At 37.7% G+C, this 25,314-nt stretch overlaps 1 protein-coding gene across 1 annotated transcript in view; it reads left to right on the plus strand.

Annotated features, from left to right (window-relative positions):
* Nucleotides 1–25,314, plus strand: part of PIK3C2G (phosphatidylinositol-4-phosphate 3-kinase catalytic subunit type 2 gamma) — a 195,393-nt gene that overhangs the window by 74,032 nt on the left and 96,047 nt on the right. Inside the window, exons 15-17 of the mRNA XM_027665212.1 lie at nt 2,000–2,188; nt 12,993–13,086; nt 14,191–14,285. Of these exons, the coding sequence (XP_027521013.1) occupies nt 2,000–2,188; nt 12,993–13,086; nt 14,191–14,285 (378 nt within the window). The remainder of the gene's footprint in view (nt 1–1,999; nt 2,189–12,992; nt 13,087–14,190; nt 14,286–25,314) is intronic.

Genomic DNA, 25,314 nt, shown 5'->3' on the forward strand with positions numbered 1-25,314 from the left:
TGATCTTTAAAGCATGGAAAGAGAAAATGACATTGCCTCTGGGGCGAAGTCAGAGGGAGAAACCTGTTGTTTAGAAAACACGATACAAGGATTGATTTCTTATCTCCCTTTGCAAGCTCAGTGGAAGCTTCAGGTGCTTTAATCTGAACATCAGATTGTCTAGTTTGGAGAATGCTGTTTGAAAGCTTAAACCTCTGCTTAAAGTTAACATGTAAAAGAGGTCCTTTAGCTGAACTGCCCTGCAGAATACCATCTAAATGCATAAGATAATCAAGAGAGGCAATGAAGTCTTAGGCCTGCTTTTATCTTTTTCTGTGTGTGACTTCACACACTCACAAAGGCATTTATCTATTGTCACTGTAGACAAGCTGTGAATTTTGAAGCTCTTTCTTGAAGTGATTACTGAAATGATACTTTTCCTGAAATGATTACTAGAAGTCACAACAGAATTTGTATCACAGTTAGGTTCATCTCTGCATACACCTATAAGCTTATTTTCCTTAAGGACAGAAATTAACATTCACTCTTGTCATAGTAAAAAACATGCCCATCCTTGTACTGCTGCTCTCTGTTCCCAAATGCTTGGCAATTCAAAATGGCAAAGGAGGAAAGTTCTCTAGTGCATACAGAACCAAAGGAACTCATTGATATGAGTTGTGAAAGACACAATCTTGACTGTTAGAGTGTGGCTAAGATATTTTTTTTTGGCTAAGAACGTCCCAAAATACTGCAAATAGAAGGAAGATGAACTTGGAAAGAATGTAAACACTTGAATTTTTGAACTCTGTTTACATATCTGGATAATTAAATACTTGACTGGAAACAAACTATTTACTTACTACCTTCTACAAGATTTCTCACACCTTCTGAAATATCTATGTCTGTTTGAAGTCACAATTGTGTTATTTTATTAAGCAGACAGATCACCAATCTGGTCAAATATGACTAAGAAAAATGATGTTCTTGATTTCAGTAATGATTTATATGAACTGGACATCGGTTTGCACTTTCAGAGCTTGCTTTTGAAGGCTCTGATATCAAATTAACGAGATTGTCTGGGCTTGTCTCTCAAGGGGAATTTATTTTTCTGTTTTCTGGTGTGTCAAAACCTGGGATTTAATATGCATGAGGCAAAGACATCCAAATTGTTGGCAAATCAGAGCATATAAAGCAGAAATTCTTCTGTGGCATTTCTCACTGTGGTGAAATATGGTGTGATGACTGATCATTTTATCAATATGTCCTTTAGATATCTAATATCTCTTTGAGGAATTTGGTATACTGCACCCTTTTTTGTGAGTACAGCAAAGCACAGTGTGCTAGGCTTTGTGAACAGATACAGAAGTTGCTGGGAGCTTTTCTTCCCTTTTCTAAACTCATACCAATACTAGGCATAATCAGACTCTGTGTGTGTGCATGTGCACATGCTCATGTTCTTGCGTGTGCACATGGATGTGCTTAAGCCCTATTTTAAATGCAGATACATAAAAAATAGGCACACCTGCTTTAAACAGTCAAAGCAAGAGCAGAAATGAAAGCAATGACACTGTGTGTCTACAGTAGTTAGAGACAATATATAGCAGATGGATGTAACAATAATTTATCTGGTGATAACTGTACCTTCTTAGTGGAAAAAACAAACAAAGAAACAAAACAAAACCCCATGCCAACAACACTAAAAACAAACAAACAAACAACACCAACAACAGAGACAGCGGAGAAGAAAATTGAGAGTGCTTGGGATGTGAAATAATCATATGTGTGTGTCTTTTGACACTTCATTTTTATATGACCTGAGGCTGACAGATCCAGAGTATAAGTATCACTTTTCTTATAAAGGCTGGTCTGCAGAAAATGATATCCTACCCCAAGGAAAACACGTACTTAGCTGAAAAGCAGTGTACTGTGTGACTTGGCCCCTCTGCACAATAAAGTTTGTTGCTACACAAAGCTCCAGGTGGTTTTGATTTCAAACTGAATTTCTAATCTTCTTTTCCAGACTCTCAGAGCAACAGAGAAGAATCTTATGGTTTTATCGTTACCACTGCACTAATCAAAACTGCTCCCTTCCTCTGGTGCTGGGCAGTGCACCCAGTTGGGATCGAACGACTGTGTCAGAAATGTATGCCACGTTGAGGAGCTGGAGGTTTTCTAACCCTTTAGAGGCACTTGGGCTTCTGACTTTCAGGTAGGGGAAAATTAACCAAGCAGGAAAATAACAATAAGCAGAGTGATCACAAGGTGATTAATTCAGCGCGTCAGTTTGCTCAGCACAGTATCACGCTGTGGTTCGCTGATTGTGCTTTCGGCTCCGTCTCTGTGTCAAAGTGAAAATAGAGTTGCAACTCTTGTGATGACCTTGAGTTGAACGTGTCAGCCCTGTCTTCTTGGCTGAGGTGGTTTTCTGTTTCTCAGGATAATGAAAAGAGTATTTCAGTCTCCATAACAGACTCAGTTTCTGGTAACAGGTGATCAGTCACATACTTAGAGCTTGCGCAGCACTCCATTATCTTCAAACTGCTGTACAGACATGACGTGACTAATGGGAGATAAGGAGGACTGACAATAATCTATGTAAATACATAGAGTCCCACATGTAGCCTATCTTTCTGAAGTAGATTGGATGAAGCTTTAAAGTCAGTTCCCCACACTTCTGAATAAATTCTGTTGCGGTGCCTTATGTTCCACTCCCACTTCTTACACTGGGAGCTGTTTGTTTGTCAGGAGACTTTCTTGATGCTGGAGATAGTCCTTCCCATGATGTAATAGCAGATGTCAGGGGACAGAATCTGTGTCAGCAGTTACATTTCCTCCAAAAACTTGGGAGGTATTTTGCATTAAGTGACCTACCTGTAAAAACATTAAACATGCAGATGAAATCCTTGAACAAATTTGGTTTATCAAGCCCTTGCTTGTCTTGGGTAAGCACAGGCTGCACCAGCTTTTCTGTCTCAGTTTCATGCTGTACCTTTAGAAAAAAAACAAACCTCACCTAAAGCTTTACTTGAGAAATTACTTTATACACTTACCTCCACAGTATTAAAAATAGTTATTTAATATTCTAAAACTGATTATTGACTGTTATTTCCCTCTTGATGCAATTTCCTCAGAATCCTTGTATCCCTGTGTTATATCTGATCTATTAGCAGTTTCACATGTTTGCATACGTGTCTTTTTTATGCGTAGTGGGAATGAAAGATCATTCAAAGGTGGAAGCAAAGATCCTGAAAGCTCATGTTCTGGAACATAGTATTGTTACCTTACTTACCATTATTAAATTATTAGGATCCATTTCTAATTTATAGAAGATCCATGTAGAAAGGAGTGTTTGGAGAGTGTGTTGTCTTCTACAGCCCAGAGTAGCAAGAGATTTTGAGATTTTTTTTTTTTAATCTGAGCATGCCAGGTTTTCAGATCAGATCTTTTGTCTAATTTTGGTTTTGTGTATGGGTGGCATTTCTGCACATGAAGAGCTTGATTGTTCTTTGAAGATGCAACTCTGCACCAGCTCTGCACCACACCAGGGTGTGCAGAATATCAGTCCTGTCAGGTGCTTCTCAGGTTATTTAATATGACTCAGTCTGTCACTGAGCTTCTCAGTGTGTAGCGGATGCAGCGGATGCATTGTTCATTCTGGCTACCACAAAGATTGCTGGCATGAAAAGATGGGAAAATGTCATCACTTTGTCTCTCTTGGTGCCACTGTTGGGAGTGGCTGGCACCTGCAGTCATGCCAAAGAACAAATACTTCTCTCCTGATCAGGATCTTAGATTTCTTGTCCCTTTGGTTTCCTTCTCACAGAAGATAATATCAATCCAGTTTTTTTGCTACATGGTAACACCACAGAAAGAAGTTCTGGATCATGGAACAAATCCTCTTTAAAAAAAAAAAAAAAAGAAAAAATCTGTTCTTCTCATATCCACAATATTTTGTAGGTGCATGAACAACTGGGAAGCTAACCTTCAGAAACAGAGAGGTCGCATTTCCTTAGAAATGTCTAGTTTCAGAGACATCTAGGTTGCATGATTTAACAGCTGAGAGACATGTATATGCAAATTGATAGAGTGGGTTGAAGGAGGGGAGTACTTTCCATATAAATGGGTTTCTGAGGCTTCTTCTCTCAGTTCTCTTTTTCTCAGATTTCTATCATTTTGAAAAGTACAGTAGGACTGGATAGGGTCCAGCTTCCCTTCACCATTACCTTCAGTGACTTTGGGTCTGGGCTCTTTAACTGAGCTGGTTTTGAACCTACTCTATCCTGTATTATGTTTGGCACTGACAATTCATCAACTCAGTTCCTCACTTCTATCATCCACAAAACAGCTCTCTGATTTCTTGTGATTACTGAGACACAGCTGAAAGATCCAAGTTCATATAAAACATGAGCAGAATATAAAATGAATGCTTTTTGTATGTTCATGCCTATTTTAAGGACTTGTGTTACCATCACTGTCAAACCATGGGTAAGTAAAACGTATTAGGGCTGATCTTTGTCTGCATGTACTGCTAACATGAGCAACTGCACTAAATCAGCCCAAAAGTCTGTGTAGTGCATCCTGTCTCCAATGGTTACCAACAACAGTTACCCAGGGAAGAGAATAAGAATGGGCCAAACTGAGCTACTCTCCCAAATTCCAGTAATCTGCAGCTCAGAGGCTTCCTGAGACAGAATTTTTTGGTTTCAGAGCCCTCTTGCATTTTTCTTTCTGTGATTATTTTCCAAATAAAAATTGATTCCACATAAACATTCAGCTTTCAGTACATCCCGTCACAAGGAAATATGCAATTCAGCTTTGTGTTGTATCATTTCTAGGCACTGCAATTTATCACATTTATCAGTAGCATAAAAAAAACCAAGAGTTCCCAATCAGTCCAAATTCTGGATGCTTTCTTTGGTAGAACTTTCGTTTGCAGTGTCTTAGAGAGTACCTGAATTTCTCCTGTGGGTGTGTGCTTACTGTTTATATAGTTTAGTATAGTTTAGAGAGGGTACTCAAAATCACTAGTCCCTTCTACAAGCATTGGGCTGGGGACTGTAAATTATCCTTCTTCTCAGCAAAAAAGCAACATCTGACCTGATGATTAAGCTCAAGTTCACGTTTGCAAGGATAAAGAAACGAAAATCATTGGAGACACTTCCTCATTGCCTGGATTAGAAGACAACATCACAGAGCTTAGAGGGAGGTATCACAGCCCATCAGAACAAGCCCCATTATCAGGCATCTGAGCTAGAAAGCTCTTTGCAACTTTCTGAAACTTCTAAATTATTTTACTCACTACACAGATAAATGTACAATTTAATAGATGTTTCATGTTCTGTGAGCATGTCTCTCTTGCTTATGCTCTTCTACTTTGCAGGCGCCTCTCAAGGCAGCCAAATGATAACATACTCATTTATGCAGTGGAAAGGATGAACTTTCATAAATTGAAAACATAATCATGGTACATTTCACAGATAAATTCAGTAGCAATGTTGCATCCAGTACTTGGAGCAAGTGCATTGATTTTTAAAGCCCCAGAAGCCAACATTTAAAAAAACAATTTAAAAGACAATGAATGTTCCTTTAATCAATAAAGATGGGATGGAGAGGACGGGAGGGGGAAGTGTAGAATAAGATTTTACACTCTTACTTTTACCTCTAATTTCAGGGAAGGATGATTATAAGCCGTTGCCTGAAATATAAAATTATCCCTTAGGCAGAAGGTACAGAGCTGGTCCCTCCTACTCGGAACAGCTTATTGGTGCCCTGTGCATTTTGCCGTTGACTTCACTTATTGAGTCTGGCAAAAATCCAAGCCTTAGTGGAGTTAGAGCTTTCTGTGACTGTATCTGCATTGCATGGCACACTAGCCAGGGAAATAACACCAGTACACTCCTTTATTCAGAGAATTTTTCTTGATGACAGAAAGAAAGCAAAGGCAGTGTTAGAAACGCCATCATTTATGTTGTGTTGCTAGTGGGCAATTGTTTTGTGTGTGTATAGAACAACCATACTTGCAATTTTTTATCTGGTTATCTTGCTATTCAAAAATGAAAGTCCAGACATATTTGTTAACCAAAAAAACAGAATGTTTTCTTCAACTTTTTTTTTTTTTTTTTTTTTTTACTGGCACACCTAGAGTGCACTTGCAGCCCTGTGAGGTATCATGGCTAGGAATCAGGAAAATTGAACCAGAATGAGGAAACAGCCACCAAAGAAGAAGGTGTGTCTTTTTCCAGCATTGTGAACAGCTGCAACGATTTTGAAGAGAGAACTTTTTGACATAGATTGTGGAGGTGAAGACATAACCTCCCTGGTAGGATTAAACATTTTCCTAGAAACTTCCTGGTGGATTCTAACTCTCTCAGGGCAATTGCACAGGAAAGGACATTCCTTTAAAACCATGTGTCAAATCAGTGGTGTCAAAGGGACTTCCTTATTTAATCCCTTGTATGGAGCAGGCAGAGTAGGGGAAGATATGACTCCACCTACCTCTCCTTGACCAGAGAAGATGCCTTGGATCATAGAATCACTCAGCCTTTGAATTTCACAGTATTATTGTTGATTTTCGCTTTTTGTAGCAGAGTAGCTATTGAGTTTCAGAGCTTAAGATATCTAACCAGTAATAATAATAAAATATGATAGCTTGAAGACAGATTTTGTTCTTACACCTTTGCAAGCCAAATTGATTTAGAATTGTTCAGTCAGATTGTCATTGTTTTAATAAAGGCAGAATTTAAAATGTTCCCTTAGAGTTCACAATGGAATGCCCAACAGAGTATTTATAGATAGAGCAGATCTTGCCCGTTTCATCTTACTTGTTACTTGGCTGTAGTTATATATCAACTATGGAGAGCAAACATGGACTTATGTAAAGAAATAAGATAAGAACAAAGTAACACTCTAATTTCATACTTTGATGTACAGAACACGCTACTGATAAAGCTTGAAAAGTGCTTATGCTTAATATACATGAAATTTAGTGATAACTTAGATGGGGCTGTATGCACTGGTAGGAATGGACAACTCTTTATTTTAGGCATCAGAATGTGATGAATTCTTTTTTTTTTTTCCACTTCTTTTAACCATTTTTAGCTTTCTTGGCAATGCATATGAAGGTACTACAGCCAAAAACTACAGCAGGACAAATAATAGACAACTATGTAGGATATGGCATGCTTTCTGAGCATAAATGTGCAATCCTGTCAGGAGGCTAAATCTGTAAATAATTGCATTTTCCATGGTTTAGTCTTTAGTTTTAATGTAGCAGAGAACAAAGTTTGTCTCTGAGGTGGGAAGAACCTTCTAGATCATACAGGTTTCAAATGAAAAACTGCTTTTGTTACTTTCTTCCTACTCTTGTTCTCTCCTAGGATATGGTTTACCATATGGTCTCCATGACATCCTAAACTTAGTTGTTTTAGTCAGAATTTCCTGTAGAAAAAGCTATGTAAGCATCATTTAAAGTATGTTTTCTGTGGGTAAATTCAGCAGATCTATCTACCAATCAGTGAGCCAAAGCAATTGCTGGTGAATATGACCATGACCTGTGCAGTGTGTGGGGATGGGGAGCTTTCATGTGACTCCTTGCAATGAAGAGTGAATATGTGACTCTTTTTCAACAGAAAATTATGAAAATACAGTGTCCTTTTAACTGATGGTATATTTTATCTTTCTGTACTTTCTTTTAGTTCTTACCGTTTTCTAGTCCTTATACACTCACTCCCTGTTTTATTTAGAAGCCCTCAAAGGAGTGAAAAAGAACACCAACAGAAAGTCCTGCTAATGTTGTCTGTAAGCTGAAACTAAATAATTATTCTAATAGTTTGTTCTCTCTTCCTGTCTATTTACTTTTTAAATACTTAAACTGCCTCACAAAACTTATCTGTCTATTCTTTTAAACAGTTCTTCCATATTTTCTCTCCTGGCCCAATTGCACCCATCAGAGACATGATACCCTTTGCTACTTAGAGGGTTTTTTGTCTTCAGTTGGTATCTTCATTCCAGTAGGTTTGCTAGCTCTGCTTTCCTTGTTTCTGCCAGACTTAATAACATGCATTTCACTGGACTGAAGTCCTTCTTTTTTGAAAACGCAACAGAACTTAAAATGTGAAGGGAATTGCAGATGAAGGGAATTGCAGAAATATGTGGCATATTAAAAGCCTCCAGCTTAAAAGAAGGCCTGTGAAAGGCTATACTGTTCTCTGCAGAGATCCTCACATGCCAGAAAATGTAGTGAATTGTACAGTTCCGTTGACCTGACAAATATATTTCAGCATAGGGTTATTTGAAACAGCACAGAAAAATTAGGATAATAAAACTGTTAAAAATGAAACGCACATCTATTTCTCATTTACAGTCAACTCACCACTGGCAGATGCTAAAATCTCCAGAGAATTTCACAAATCCACAGGATGCCTCAGCAGTGCTTAGCTTTCTGTTTGAATCTGATTTAGCTGAAAGGTACAGCTAGACAAATAGCTCCCGACTGGCTGTCTATATGAAAAGAATGGAACACTGAAAGTTGTCCTTACTTCTAAAGCAAGTTGTAATCTATGCTTATCCAGCTCAAAATTCATCTTTTACAAAAACAGTCTTAAAGTCTTGAGGGAAACCTAATAATCTACAGCTACTTAGAAGTTAAAGAATGGGTGGCTGTCAATCATTGACACTATGCAGGGAGGGAAGAGCAAAACAGCAAAAATAAATATCAGAGTAAAAGGGTTTCACAATTTATGGAGAATCCAAGGGGTGAGAGGAGCTGCGAAGGGAAAATTTGAAGTCCTGCGTGGTGTGACCTATTAATAAGGACTAAACTCAAACCCAGTAATTTACATATTGTTTGCTATTCAGAAGAGTCTTTGAGTGTGTAAGCCTGGAACAAACTTGCAAGAATTCACAATTTCTGTTGTGGAACATGCATTACCTGAAGAGAGAACAAACACTCAGAAGAAGAAAGCTACAAGATATTATAATGCAGCAAAGCAAATAAATGGGGGATCTGTAGTTCTGTTCACTGAAGTATTTATTGACCAAAGGGCATTTGTAGAGGAAAAAAAACCAAAACAACTAGAAGTAAATGGCAACCTAGAACTGGGTGAAAAGTACCATTTAATTTGCTTTTTTTTCTAGCTAAATTCTCAGATGTTTTAGTGAAAAACATAAAACAGCTAGAGAAGATGAGTCCCCAGATGTCCTGCTTCTCTGAAGCCATGGTCAGAGACCACATGTCACGAATCTGACAATCTGTGGTTCAAATCCTTTGCAAAACTGATCTGATGTTGACAATCTGCACTGCAGATGAGCTCCTCTTTCTTGGGCATGTACCTTTAAAGACTGGAATATTGAATTTGTTGTCATAAAGTCATCTCACTTCTCTGCTTTCAGAGTTTTCAGTAGGTTTAAATAATTGCATATTCATTGTAGGAAGCCCTGGAAATCAGCTGTCCTCTAATATCCAGACTATGAAGCTCTTTTTCTAAAGCCTGAAGGGATTTCTCTTGCACTGAGTCACAGAGCCAAAAAAATCAATTAATTGTGTCCTCTAATCAAGAGCAATTTATGGATTATTAAAATCAGATTTGATGCAACTCAAATGTTTGCAAGATTATTCACTGGAAAAAAAACCTTCCAGCCCTAATTAATTACCAGCCTACAAGATGGCATAGTTTCCAGGCATTTGAAGGGTAGATTTTTTTACTCAGATCTGCTTCTAGACCATAACCTATTACTGGCTTTAGCAAATAAACTGATGTATGGAAGCATGAATAGCATAAGCACCATGTAATACCAGTGGAGTTCATAAGAATTTTCCATAATTCTAATATTTCTGAGGATGTTAATTTTTTACTCAAATACAAATATAAGGGGTGAGACAAATAGAATTAAATATTGTACCTGTGTACAATATTTAAATACAAATTAAATGTTGTACCTGTTACCTGTTGTAGCTGTGGGACTGAACAATGGGGAAGTTCAGGGGAGCACTGGCTATTAGATCCAGGGCTCAACAGATTGTCAGGTAGTTAAAAAAATGTGCTAACTGCCCATTCTTTTAAAAAGACTCAACTAAGCCTCAGGCTGACCCGGAGATTTACAAGCTGAAGGAAATATTTTAGTAGCCAGGACTAACAAATTACCAAAATCTTATTCAAGAGTGACAAGAGCCATGTTTCCTGAAGCAAATTGCCCTGCAGATGTTTCACCACAGTACCCATGCGTTTCAACTCATCGTTATCCTAATCACATCTCCCTGTACTGCTTCTGGTAACTTAGTTAGAGCCCCAGTTTTGACTTGCAGCAAATTAATTCTAAGTAAATCAAATGTTAGCTGTCGAGTTTTCTGGAAAGTTTGGGATTAAAATAATTTTGTTATTCTTTGTTTAGCTGGAAAAAATAAGAGTTTCCCTCATCATAGCATTGCATATATATTTAGATCTTGGCTGCTAGTAAGGACAAGCTGTAACTAATAACATTTTTCTGCTTGACTTGGTGCCTCTGTGAAGTGTATTTCACTGTTCAGTAACCTGTTGAACTAGGGGAGAAGGGAAAGGGAAAGACTAATTTCCATATTATGAACACATGCTTGGCACATCACCTTTTGGAGCAATTGCATAATTAGAAAATAGGATGATACGAAAGAGATTTTTTTTTAATATATAGATCTCCTTCAAATATGTTTTTTTCTAAATAGCCACATGAATATTAAAGTAACAACTTCTCATTTCTAATAGGTTGCCTAAAATAAATAAATAAAAAGAAAATAAGCCTTGCAGAAGATGCTAATTTGGGCCTGTCATGATAATTTATTTGTAATGTATTCCTCCTCTCCCCATCAAGGCCCTCTCAGCACTATACAAAGAATTATAAAGTGTATTAGAAACATCATCAAATATGTAGCATAACATACAAACAAAATAATAAAACCAGACCTGAGCTGCATTGTTAAAAGGGGGGCTGAAAGCGCTACAGGTGGCAGCTGGTTGCAGCCCAGAAAACCAGACCTTTCAAGTAAGTCCAGCTGTTCACTGTTTGTTTTTTGATTTTTTTAATCAAAATATCCACAATTTTATTTGGTGGCCTGTATAGTTAATTCACTGATCAAAGCATACATACTGTTTTGCTTCAGCTTGTTTTATTGAACTCAAAAGCTCAAGATTCGAGCAGCAGGTGCCATTATACTGCTGAGTACTCAGCTTAACAATTTCTTCTCTTTTTATCTTGATAGCAATGAGCAGTTATTGCTGCAAATACGGCGTTGTCTCCTCTGTTTCACTTCTGATTTTCATTTCTGTTGGGTATATTGTTGGCAAAAGGTGCTGGATGGGAAGGTGGGAAGAGAGAAGTCTGGTTTTGAGCTGAGCTCCTGACGCAGTGATACTGTTGGCCTGTGACATCTTCTGCCATGCATGATGGTTCTGATTTGAGAGGACTTTCCTCAGGGTGAATTGTCAAGATAACCCCTGTCCTTTAGTCATCATTTTTATATGTACCTAGACTGCCAAATGAGAGATTTTCCAAAGACCCTGACAGCCGTATCAGTTCATAAGGGAGGGATTCGCTGCTTTCTGTGGGGCAGGTGCTTGCCCTCAAGAGAACTGGATCAAAGCCCAGCAGCTCTTCTGAACAATATCCAATTGACTGGGGTGCTGTTTGAAGGCATTTTTGCCCCTTAGGCAGAGATGATCCTTCTTGCAGCTCTGGTAGCTGAAAGGTCTCTGTGAACAATTCCAGTTTGCTTCGGGAGAAGACAGAAAAGATTCTTGGGGTGGCAATGGGCAACATGCAAGTACTGATACACGGATAAGGGTGACATCACATAGCAGACATACACAGAAGAGCAAATCAGTTCTTTTCCTTGTAAAAGCAAAACAGTAGCAAACTCACTGAATTTGAAGCATTCCAGGCAACTTCTGTGTACCTGAAATTCTCCGTGTATGGAATCATGGAATCATTGAGGTTGGAAAAGACCTCCACGATCATCGGATCCAACCTTTAATGATTAATGTCACAATTGCAAAATGTGAAAAGGTAGCAATTATTTTTTATATTTTCAAAAGAAGTCCTTGAAATATTATTTTTTGGCTTTCAAATGTTAGAAGAGATACTGTACATATTTTGATTTTTTTTCTCTAAAAAGAGATAAAATGGTCTCTTGAGAGTCAGTTTCAATCAGTCAGATTGCATCAAAATTTCATTCTCTTTTTAAGAAAAATGTTTTTTACCAATTATATTATCCAGCCTTCTTTCTCTGTATTACCCCTGCTGCTGTACTATGTTATTATCTTATTTCCTTTTTACAGTCAGAGCTCTCCATCACAAAATCTATACTAGGCTACAGCCACTCTGGTTTCAACCAGAATTGGTTGAGAATGCAGCTTATGCTGCAAACTCAAACATTTTCCCATCAAAAATGTCTGTTTCACTGACTTGGAGCCTTTCTGGGGGAACATGTTGGTTTTTTACATTAAAAAAACTAAAACTAAAAAAACCAACCCGTGTTTTCAGTATCAAAATTACTTCTGTTTAAAAAGTATTTTCAATTTTTTTATGATACAATTCAGACAAGCTGATATTAGAATAAATTATCTGAAATGAACCCTTTTGGTATGGGAAATCTCAAGCTTCTCTGTTGTTGCTCAGAACAAAAGAAGTCTGAAAGTTGAAAGTTCCCATGGCACAGAAATTTCCTATTTCAGGTAAGTAAGAGCAGCAAGAGATCTCTAATTTGCTTCATATTTCAGGAAATTACAATACATGGTAGCTCAAATTAAAAAAGGTATTTGAAGATCAGGTTGAGTGTTTTTCCCCTGTATGACACTGTAACAGTCAATCCAATTAAGTTATCTGTGGTGTGTTTCTTGACTCTCGCTACAATAAAACAAATTAATTGATTTTTTTTCCCATTCAATTTTGAGAGAAATCCATTTTTTCTAACATTTTATATCAGTGAGAGCTCAGGAGATCAGTGGATCAGTAGCTCTTAATGATACCTCTTTGTTTTGCTCTAGTTTTCCAGATCAAGAAATTCGCAGAACAGCAGTCCAACAAATAGAAAATATGTCAAATGATGAGTTGTTAGAATACCTCCCACAGCTGGTTCAGGTAAGGAGGAAGTTGATAGCCAAGGAGGTGGTCTGTCCTGATCAATAACTTCATTAAATGCTTTTGATTCTTTTGGGTGGGTTGAGACGTTGTAAGAGGAGTAAATAAGAAATGCTGGTCACCTGATGCAATTATTGAATTAAAACCAGGGTTGAGGTATAGACTGTTTTCCACTTTTGGCATGCTGATTGAGCTTTTCTACATACTGCATGAAGGTATTTTCAAGTGACAATGAAAAATAAAAAAAAAAAAAAAAAGAAAAATAAGAAATGAAATAATTTCTCTGAAATTATTTCTTGTTCTCTGAACAAGAGAAATTATGCCGTGGTCCCCAAAGCAGGTGGCAGGGCTTCATCGCACTCAAGGAAGCAAGTGGTGTAAATACCATATATACAGCAAGAAAATCACTGTCAACACAGAGTAACCTGGACATTTGAGTGTAGAATTGTCTCTTTAGAGGTGTAAGTTGCATTTCACTAGAAATTAATGTTTTGTGAGTTATGGCCTCACTGCTTCCAAAGCACTTGGTGATTGAGTAGGTGTTGCAACTGAGCAAGAACTCTTGAAAGCTTTATTCTCTTATTTTATAACACTGTGCACATGGATGACTTACTATTCCACATTGCAGTTTCTCAGGGGATGTTTTGTGTGTTTGTGGTGTGTGTATATCTAGATAGATATCTATGTATGCATATATGAATATATTTACTGTGAAGCAGTGGAACCTTCACAGCTTTACAGCATTCACACACTAACGTGACGTTTCACCTTCCACAGCTTCTGTTTCACAAATAAGTTTACTTTGCAGACCAGATAATCGGATAAAAAATTAAATATAGCATTGATAGTTTTAGGTGGGGGAAGAAAAGCTGCATATTTACATACATGTTAACACAGCCAGAATCAGGATGGTATCTGCCTGTCTTACAGGTGGTGGCAGATTGTCATGTCCTGAAGTTTCTTTGCCCATTCCATTGCTAGAGCAAACTCAGTGTGTCTGATTGCTTCATTCAGGCTAAGCACCGGGTCCTTTCCGATTATTTTTGTTATAAAGACACAAAAGCTGGCATAAAATTGATTCTTAATATCAATTTATCTGTTAAGGTACTCAAGTTTGAGTGGAGTCTTGAAAGCCCTCTAGTGAAACTCCTGCTGAATCGTTCCCTTCAGAGCATCCAAGTAGCCCATCAGCTTTACTGGTAAGATCATTTTCCAGTGCTACTATAGTAATTTTCTGTCACAGTGAAATTTATCCATAATTCTGTTGGTGAAAAACTCTCTTTTGGTTTAAAATTAACAGAAAACGTAGGTTTTTGCTCCTTTTTTATTCCGCTTTTAGTACAGGGCATGGGTGAATTGTATGAAAGACCTACTTATATCTACCTTCATCCTGCCCCCAGGTGGGAGGGAGAGGGGGAGGTTCTGTTCAGTGGTATTTTTCTGCATTTTTTGCTTTGAGTCAAAATAGTCTTCCTTAAAATTTGTGCTCTAAGCAGTATTGGCTTACTTATAGAGAATGCTCCTCTGACATCTCCTGAAGCTGTCAGAATTCTCATTTATGTCTAAGTATCTCTTGTACCTCTTTGCATCTGAGACTGACTTGTGATGGTAGAGTTTCCAGTAGTTCCTATTCTGATACAGTATAAGGAGCCCTCTAATTGTATTATTGCATGAGGTGGTTATTCTCTTTGCTGTGCTGTTACCTCAAGGCTCTCTGAATAAGAATGTGGCTTTCTGACATCTGAACATCTGCCCTGTGATCTGAAAATTAAATTCTCGTGTGTTTTCTTTTTTCTCCATCTTTAGTAATGATGGATGAACTGAGCTTTCATTTACAGTTCAACTGGTTCAGAACCCTTAAAGCAAAAGCTTTCCTCCCTGCAAAGGAGAGACAGCAATTTTAAATGTAATCATTGGGTTGATAAAGTGTGGGGTCAGGAAGAGCATAGATCATACTTTCATACCTGCACAGTTTCTAGAAGTGTTAGTGGGGATAAAACAGAATTATGAATGTGTTTGTTTTACTGAAATGAGTAGGATAACAATAATGTGCCTAATGACCATATCTGTCAGATTAAGTGGAACCACATTTAACAAGGTATTTTTCTGGCAGTGCCTGAAACATGCCCAAGATGATTTCTGCTAATATTAAGCTTAGTCATACTGGATATAAAAAGTCCAGTCTGGAGTTCTTAAATATGCCCCAAGAGTTGGTAGTTTTCCTGTGCAATTAGAAATTAATCTAGGGTTCAGTGGACAGGAGAATGTCATTGGTTTGCCTGTGCCTCTCTTCTTCTCAAAATTAAAATAGCTAAATGACTGTGGTCTTCCTCTTTGCAGTGTAGACCCATTTAGATCCCTGTTTTTCCCCAAATTTTGCTCAAACTCTCTAATATTATAATATTAGGTAATATATAGCAGATTGGCAAAGTACATTTATTTTATCCATAGTTTAATATGTAGCATAATGATACCCACATCAAGTAGATTATTTCTCAAGGTTCATGGTATTTTCTACCTTTCAGCTGGTAGTAGGCCTGTTCATGCTGAGTACTTCTTTTTTTAGGTGTTCTTTTCAAATCTCTTAAAATTTTGCTACCTATGCTCATCACAATATACACTTTTATTTTCTTGATTACTCTGCTCCACCATGTTCTTCAGCAGTAAATTGTTTTCTACCTAACATTCCAACTTATGCAATTATTCATATTCTTGTTCCAATATTTAAAAGGCAGTTTCCCAAGCTATAAATTCACTTACAAAATTTAACAGTAACTTCATGAGTTTTATTAATAAATCCTTAAATAATTAATAAAGGCTTTCCTTCACAAATTGAATTTCAGTCCTTATAAAAGAACTAAGGGAAAACAGAGGTTTTCTTCTGCTTACCTCTAAAGAGACTTTTAAAAGAAGCTCAATGAATTAATAATGTGAGGAACACATGTGCATGCACACTCACAGAACTTCTTTTAACAAATGAGATTAGTTTATATTTTCTTCTCAAATGTTGCATTCTGTTTCATTACCAAATTAGAGATTGAGAAGCAAGGACTGGCAGAAACAAACTTTAGCAACAAGTTTATATTTATTTTTAATTGTGATTACCATTCTACTATTAAATAATGCAACACTGTGTACACTGTACCTCCCAAAATAAAACGTGGAAAACCAGAAAACTGGTGATGTGATTTCAGAGCCACAGGGGAAAAGTCAACTGATTTTAACTTCCATGTTTTACAACACTATTGTAAATCTAGAAACTAGTTACCAGAAATGGTGGTGACACTAACTTATTTTAGGGGCAAATATTATTTATAATACTCTGTCAGTTAATGAAAATTGACTCAATTTCTCTGATAGACCAGAGATAATCAGCTACCCAACAATGGTGTATCAGCTCATCATCTTTTTAGTATTCATGTTGGGTAGTAAATTGTTAACTTCTTTCCATCAAGTAGTCATAAGTTTGTTTGAAGATTTTATTTAAAATTTATGGGACGGTAATTGTCAAAGGTGGACAGAACAGAGAGAGTATTCATTCTTGGGTCTTTCAGTCTGTTCTCTGCTTGTATCTGCTGCAGATTTGTTCCATTAATTCTGCTGCTGAGAATGAAAAGGATCTTACAACCTATTTGGGTGTTTGGGTTTTTTTCTTATCGTGTGTGACTTCCCCTCCTCTAAATTCTTGAAGAATTTAGGCCATCTGCATCCATCAGTGTTTCAGCTCCTCTTTGGTTCTTCTAAATGCACTCCTATTCCGAAGGAGTCTAAAAATTGCCCATGCACACACAGTGCCAGCACAGGACACATGTACCACTTAAATCCCATTTCACAGTTTTATTTCAGGAGTTCCTAATGTCCATGGGACATGGAGAACTGTCCTAATATCTTCTAGATATTCTCTCTGATTCTAGTCTTTTCCCACCAGAGCTCTTGGAGGGGAGAAGGCTAGAACAAGTTTTCCCAAGCCCTTGAGCTATTAAGGAGAGGCTGAGGGAGCTGGAGTTGTTCAGCCTGGAGAAGAGGAGGCTCAGGGGAGACCTCCTCACTCTCTACAACTCCCTGACAGGAGGTTGTAGCCAGGTGGGGGTTGGTCTCTTCTCCCATGCAGCTATCAGTAAGACAAGAGGACATGGTCTTAAGCTGTGCTAGGGGAGGTTTAGATTGGATATTAAGAAGAAATTCTTTACAGAGAGAGTAATCAGACACTGGAGTTGGCTGCCCAGGGAAGTGGTGGATTCTTCATCCCTGGAGGTTTTTAAGATGAGACTGGATGTGTCACTTAGTGCCATGGTCTGGTAACCACAGCGGTGTTGGATCAAGGGTTGGACTTGATGATCTCAGAGGTCCCTTCCAACCCGGCTGATTCTATGATTCTGTGATTCTATTCTAAATGACAAGTTATTAAACTGGTTCTAGCAAAGCCCAGAAGTTGCTTGAGGGGAAAGAAACCTGCTGTGAGCCCCTTTGGGCCCTTCTGCTTGCTGAAAGTCACTGTTTATCTCCTCGTGACTTGATGTTTCACACACAGGTGGGTTTATGGCAGCTTTTGTGCTGGAGTTTTAATACACCCCTCTGTCTCTGGCAGCCTGCCAGTCGGTTTCCCTCCTGCTTGAGTGGTTTTTGGCTTTTAGCTACTGTCACAGGTGGCAGCTGCAGAGTAGAATGGGAACAGCTGGCTGGGGCAGCAGGTGTCCAGGAGTGTGTCTCACAGATGGTTGCCTTCCACGGGAGGATTGAATAACAGGGAGAATTACGGTGTCCTCTAGGATCTGTGGCAGCTGCTTGAAGGTGGTGCTAAGAAATAGGTTCCACCGTCATGGAAAAGTACAGTGTTTGTAAATTCTGCCAGAACACGAGAATCTGGTGTACTTAGCTAAAGAAAAGCAAAAGTCAGGTGAAAACCTTGCTGAAGGCAAAATGTCCTTTTTTAACTTGTCTTCTAAGTCAATAAAACTTTATAGAACTTTCCTTGGTTTTGGCATTTCTCAACTGCGTTTTGACTGACAATCAAGAGAAAAGAGAGTAGTTTTCTATCTTTTGTAGTCCACAACGTGTAGAAAAGTAGGAATGTGGGATTAAAAAGGAACTCTTAGTGGAATCCAGCACACTGAAAACAATGTGAATCAGACTATTGATTTCATGGCTAGAACGTAATATTTTATTTTTATTTCTTTTTCTATATGAAAAACCCTGTAAGAAGCAAAAAGAACACAAGAAATATATAAAAGTTTAAAAAGACCCCAGTTACATTTTCTGCTATTGAGAGGTTTGTACCTCAATACCTTCTTTTCCAAATTCATTACCTCTTAGTTTCATTTAGCACTGGAACAATAGATTATTGTTTCATGTTTTCTAAAAGGAAATATATTTTAAACTGTCAGAACTGGTCTATGTTAACCATAATTTATTTAAAGACTTCAAAAGAAGGGATAAATCAAGCAGATACTCATCTGTCCAACACTCTCAATTATCTGAACATTAAACAGGCAGCCATCCTCCAGCTCTTCCTCTTCCTGCATTATGGTGTCTTTCTCTGACAGTCAGAAGTTATCAAGTCTGCTAATTATTAAATGAACTTCCTAAATAGCTGTGCAGAGCACGTTGAAAAGCCCAGCCCATTAAAATGACATGAATGTAAATACAAAAGACATCTGTTTTGGTTTTGTGGTAATTTGGTCCTTCTTACTGATCAGAAGGAAAAAATAACTTAATCATATCTATAACTTTAAATCTATGAAAAACCAGTCTATGTTTGATTCAACCAAGTGATGATTATAAATTTCATTGGGATTCAGAGTACTTGATGTGATCATTATGATGTTTTGGAGTGCTGAGAACCCCAACCTTAGATGACACCGAGGGATTTTAGTTCTGAACTCAGAATTATTACTTATGAAATGCCAGTCATTTGGAGACCTTTTTTTTCTGTAGCAATTTATGTGTATAGTAAATAGCACCATTAGAGCATTATTTTTGTGAGATAATGATTCAACAGTCTACTGTGCTAAGTGCTTCATTATTAGTCATGTGGGACTTGGATTATTGCCTTGGAAAACAGACTGATAATTATTTTGTTTCCTAATTTACAGACTTTCAATTTTCTCAGACTCCAGTTTTAGAAAAAAAATGGTGTCAAATGAAACAAAGAGATTTGTTGTGAGCAAGCACAAAGGAGTAACACAACTGTTGGGTTTGACCGTCAGTAGTTACAGACTGAGTGGGAAAACGGTACATTTAAATCAACAACAAAACCACATCTTACTTTTAATTAAATACATTGGAGATTTTAAGAAAAAATCCAGTATTTTAGACTCACTTTTTGCCAGCTCTTGAGAAAGAGGAGTGAACTGGCAGGGCCTGCAGCTGGAATTGATAAAAGCAGCTACTAACTGCTGTCAGTGCCTAGCTGTGGGTCTGTCAATACTGCCCAATAAAAGAGGACTGCGGAGCAAGACCAAGTGCTAGACCTTTGGTCTACCATAATTCCTAACAGCTGCCTTCCTCTCTGGCCCCATTTTGGGACTGCTTTTTTTTCCAAGATAGCGCTGGAATGCAGTCTGGGAAAGGTTCACTCCGGGAACCATCCCTAAAAGACAAGATGGGCAGAAGTGCTTCAGCTTTGGCACACTCTGTCCTGCGACACCGCTCCCCCCACGCTTGCACCCTCACGTGAACCCTGCGAGGTGGATAACCCTGACCCTCAACCTCTTGACCTCTCTGCCATTTGTGTACTATAACATAACCATCACAGTGTTTCTGAAGCTCTGGGCTCAAATACACACACACAGATTTGTCTGTTATGACCACAGGGTGTAGCACACGAGCCCCAGGGAGACCCAAAGCCCACCGGTGTGTGGTGAAGATTCAGCCTGGGTGCTGCAGGAGGAACTCACCCTACTGCTTCTGTGCCCTGTGATTCCAGGTCCAGGAGGTGCTCCATGGCTCTCTGAATCTTCTAAACATACCCCAAAGGATAGACTGCCATGGTTTGCCTGCTAGAAATGATACAGGCAAAGCTTCAGGCACATTGGTAGGTGTTTTACCCTTTGGTAAGAATTTAGGAATTTAAGTTGCTTTCAATACTTTTCTATATATAAAGCAGGGAAGTCTGAATCTATACCCCTTTGCAGTTCATGAGACTCTTCCCACTGATTGTAGTAGCCTTTTATTCAGGCAGTTATTCTCTGGGACCACCTTGCTAGAGCTGAGTTCGCTTATTTAATTTAAATGGCTTTGCACGTAACATTTAGGTGTTGTAGATGCTATGATTTCTGTTTAAAAATGCAATATTCTGGCATATTCTGACTAAAGTAATAACATTTTAAACTCTCAAAATTCAAAACGAAGAAAGGGAAATGAAGATAAATTCCAAGGAATTGAAAAACAAATTGGAAAAACTACAGGTAAAGGTTAACAAAGAATCTGAATGTGGTATTTTAACATTTTGAATATAAAGAGGGAGTTAGTTTTCCCATGCTGTTAAAAATTACAGCTTTTTGAAAAAGGAATCTGTTTAAAAACTAATAAAGCAATCAAAGCTATGCCTTCTTGTAATTTAGTTAATATGAGATAATCTGGTGAGTCCTTGACAAAGGACACAAACAACATACTTGTGCATGTGTCTGTTTTTAATTATTTTAATGATTCTTAGTAGAATGAATGTGTTCTTGAATGTCTAGAAGTCTAGGAATGTTAGGTGTTTTTCCAAATCGGGTGTAAGCACAAAAAGTAAGAGGTGAGGCTCCCTTGTGATCATATATCAAGGTGAGAATGGAGTGAGGCATGATTGTTCACATCGTTAATTGTATTTGTGCAGGCACATTGTCAGCTTCACTAAATAAGTTGCTGAACATAGAGATAACTCTGCGTGTGTCCCACCTTTGGAACAGAGGAAAGTCCGTGCCAAAAGTCATATTCGAGGAGGATTAACATTGTCAAGTGCAGCATAAAAAAGTCTGTAAATGTCAGTCATTGGTGCCTGTTCCTGGAATGAAAAAACACACCACTATGTGTGTGTACAAGTGAACCTACTTAGAACTGCAAAGATAAACTAGAAAAGGTGAAAGAGTTCTGAAAAGCTTTAATTCTTTTAGTTCTTTCTTGATTTATAAGACAAGAAGAAAATGTTTTTCAGTACATTGTTTTTCCATACATGGCTTGTCTGATTTATTTTTGGTTTGGCTCCTTTTACATTTGAAAATGCTCAGTCTGACAAATCTAGTTTTTTGGTTATGCCAGAAAACTCCCTACAAGCTTCAAGTCCTATCTGTCATAACCCCTCCGATAATGTAACTGCATATGAAAGATGGGCTTGTGTTTTACATATCCTCTGTAGAAAGGATTGCACAGACCATTTTGGTGGTCTGTTAGGATGCCTCTGATGCTGGGATGTGATGGACTGTAATGACTCACTTGTGTATGGAACAGGACTAAGGAAGCACAGCAGTTGTTGGTGAGGAAGAGATTCAGAGCAGGGCTCTGTGCAGCTGTCACACTCAGCTTTCATCTCTGCCTTTCATCTTTTTTCCATTAAAAATGTTTTATTGTTGCATCATTCAAAAAACAAAACAATAAGCCAAAATCTTTCCTGAGGGATACCTTACGTAATCTCTGCTCATCCCAGAGGAACATTTGGGGATGTAAACCAGAGTAGTAATAAATCAGGAAAATTTTTGACAAAACATTCATCTAGCTCTGTGACTTCAAATGGATAATTTTCAATCATGAATTTGATGGATGTGGCGTAGTTTTGTTATTTTATACTGTGAAAGACTGCTGGAAAGAGATGACTGAAAGTAATCCCAGCAGCTGTGTCTTTACACTGCAATTTGCTTTAGGGATTCATTGAGCTAGGCCAGTATTGAGTGACCAACTATAAAGAACTGATATGTCCAAATCATAAATAACAACAGTAGCTGCAATGTAAGGATAATGCAAATTTCCCAAATGATGTTGTAATGATTTTGGAGACTGAAAGTCTCAGCTGGAAAACAAACAACGTGGAGACTCTCCTGTGGTTCTCAGCTGAGCAGCTGGTGCTGTGTTTCACTGGGGAAGTGTTACCTCTGAAGCCCAGAGCAATCCTGCAGTTGAGAGGGGTCCTCCAGTGGGCTGCTTCTCTGCTGCAAAGTCGTGGTGGTGCCTGATTCTGATTGCTGAGGTGAAATACAAGGAGAATATGCCTCACTTCAGATTTTTCAGATATAATATGTACAAATTTTTAATGTTCTTTGCATTTCGAGCTTCCACTTCCAGGGTTTACCTTTTGTGAATGTTTGGAAACAATTCCATTATTATTTCCTTTGTATGAAGCTTTTATTTTCCTATAAATGGCAATTATTGTATGCAAAATGAGTCTTCAGATGTTTCAAAATCACATCAGATTAGGTAAAACATTTTATTAGATTTGTTCTGTTATAAATCCTTTTCTCTTCCCAGCTTAACAAGCTTTTGTGTTTTAACTATAGCAGTTTTAACCAATTTCTGGCAAAATTCGTCTTGAGCTGCCCTAGAGAGTTGTTTTCAATCCATTTTTCATTGAATGCACATTGCAAAGCTCTTGTCTCATGACTTGAATAAATGCAGTTCAGGCCCTGATTTTATTGGATAGATATGTTTGGACTCCTCATTTATGGTTAGGCAGTTGATCACAGCCTTGTCTGACAGGTTGGAGTTTTATAAATTGTTCCTGTTTCTGAACACTGTCAGTGAGAACTTCAAGGAAGAGTATGAATAAACAGAGGCTTCAAGTGGATACAGGATATTTAGTGTAATGAGTTATTGGTTGTGTTAATGTTGCTGTCAGTTGTATGGTTTTGTGGTTAATATTTCTAGGTTTAGTCATCGTTATCTGTCAGAATGAAAACTGAGCCTTGGACCTTTGCCTAAGTAACTGGAACATTAGAAAAAAAACAGAATCACGAATTAGACATTTTTGAAGGTGTTCTACCAGTACATGACTTATCAGAAAATTACTTTGTAACTTTCTTCAATTTTGGAGAATTTTTCTGAGAAAAGAATTCCCTAATGTAAACCCAAATATTATTAGTAACACATTTTAAATAAACCAATAAACTAGAATAAAAGGCACTATTTCTATGGAGGAGAGGGAGAGGATTGATAAAAGGATAACAGTGCAGAATTATTATTATTCAGTATTTTTAGATGTTTGCAAATGATGAGTATTTCAGGATTAAACTCATAAAACCCTTGCTGTTTGAAAATATTTCCCTAAGCATTAATTACTTTCTGAATGCTCACCCGTATTCAGTGGTATATTAGTCTGTAATCATAATGTTGTCATTTGGACAGCGACCAAATTAAAAATAAGCAGAGAGAGGAAAGAAAGGACTGTCAGATGAGTTGTCTTTGCACAGCTCTTCTGCTTGAACAACACTGCAATCACGTTGTAATAACCTACATTTAAGTAACAGAATTACTCAAGGGGCCATTGTCTCACATCATCTCATTCAGTGTTCCTTGGCTGAGAACCCACTCGGTTGAAACTGATGTGTGTTGGGCCCTGGAATTAAACAGCAGAAAGTGACCAGTGAATCTAAAAGAATTAAGATTCATTCCAAACCTAAAGCCTGTAAAATTCTACCCAGTAGTTCATACAAGCAGTAGGCGTCTCAATCAAAAGACAGAGAGCTGAATCGTTCTTTAGGTTTCTCTGTGGTGTCCGTCAAACACCCAGAATACCATTTGGTAAAGTTCATGACGTTATTTTTTTGTTTCAAAAATAAAACCAGGCTATAAGGATTGACTTTTGCCTCTGAAAGGCCTTTATTCCCATATAAAGGTATTCAGAGATATTTTATCACAGTATTGTATCAATAGTGGGTGGCTGACAGTAATGTAAAGTAGTTAGTAAGGATTTTAATTTTATTTGAAAAATGTTCACCAAAATCAAAGCTTTTCACAGAACCATTGAGCTTAGATGCAAACATTCAGATGGTATGTGAAATGCCAGATGAAGTTGAAAAAAAAAATCTAATACTTATGCTTGTCATAGGGCGTGTGGAAGAGACTCATGGTTGAGGTAACCCGGAGAGTGCCACACTGAGCTATTTTGAATTATTTGCTTCCCTGCTGCCCCTTGTTGAAAATTATCCCATCCATTCAAAAGCAAGTCACCAGCATGTTTTCAACTCAACTTAGAGGACACTCAGTGCCTATTTTAAGGCAATCCCTAATGTAAAGGTTGTTATATCAGGCACATCTACTTCTCTTGGTGTTCATCTGAATTGCTTAAGCCTAAACCATTAACAGATTGTCTTATTTCTTGGCTTGAAAACACACCATCTTTTAGACATAATGATTTATGAAATACCATTGGTATCTCACCTGTGCAGTATGTCACCTGGCTGCTGTTCACTCCTGGCTGTTACTTGAGGGGAAAACGCATTTGTTTATGTTAAGAAATAAAAAAAAAAATAATTAAAAAATAGTGTTATGAAGTGAAGGTTGGGTTTTAAGTGGGATAAATTGCTGGCAGCATATATATGGAAAATTATTTCTTTATAAATTTGATCAAAGCCTCAGTGCTGGAGTAGCTGTTGCTTTTCAGTTGTCTTTCTTTCAAAAAGCTAATACAAATTACCTCCACTGAAAATTTCAGATGGTGAATGCAAATTTGTTTGTATTCATACTTTTTTTTTCTACTCAGTTCAGGATTTAGTGGACAGCAGCAAAATCGTGTGCTGGCTGTTGGCCTCATACAAAGAAAGATCAGAGGACCGAATTTCCAAGCTGTGGTTGAGCCGTGCAAGCAAAGCCCAATGGAATATTTCCAGCCCTAGGGTGGTGCAGGTTCTGCTGTGTGGATAAACAGATGTAAAAATAAGGCCAACATGTTTTGATAGTGTTTTTAACAGTATTAATGATGAGAAAACTGCAGAGGTGACCAATTTGAAGATGTTTTAGGAGATGTTTTAGAGACTGCCTTGCCCAAACTGGAAAAAGTATTTCTCTACTGCTGACTGTTCTTGCTTCCCTTATAAGGATCTAGATAAACTGAAGTAAATGAGCTATCTTGTTAGTAAAATTAAGAAAAGTCGTCCTCATTAAAAAAAAAAAGAATGAGTGCTAAGATAGGTATTAAAATAATATAACAGCATGAAAAATTAAATGATGCCTTGAATAAAAAAGCACATACACAGGTGGATGATCCTTTGAAATCAATGCCATCCCTCTCTCACAAACTGAGATTTCCTTTCTCATCTC

This window comes from Corapipo altera, unplaced genomic scaffold (genome assembly GCF_003945725.1).
Source record: "Corapipo altera isolate COAL_440 unplaced genomic scaffold, ASM394572v1 1, whole genome shotgun sequence".
In the NCBI taxonomy this organism is placed as follows: domain Eukaryota; kingdom Metazoa; phylum Chordata; class Aves; order Passeriformes; family Pipridae; genus Corapipo; species Corapipo altera.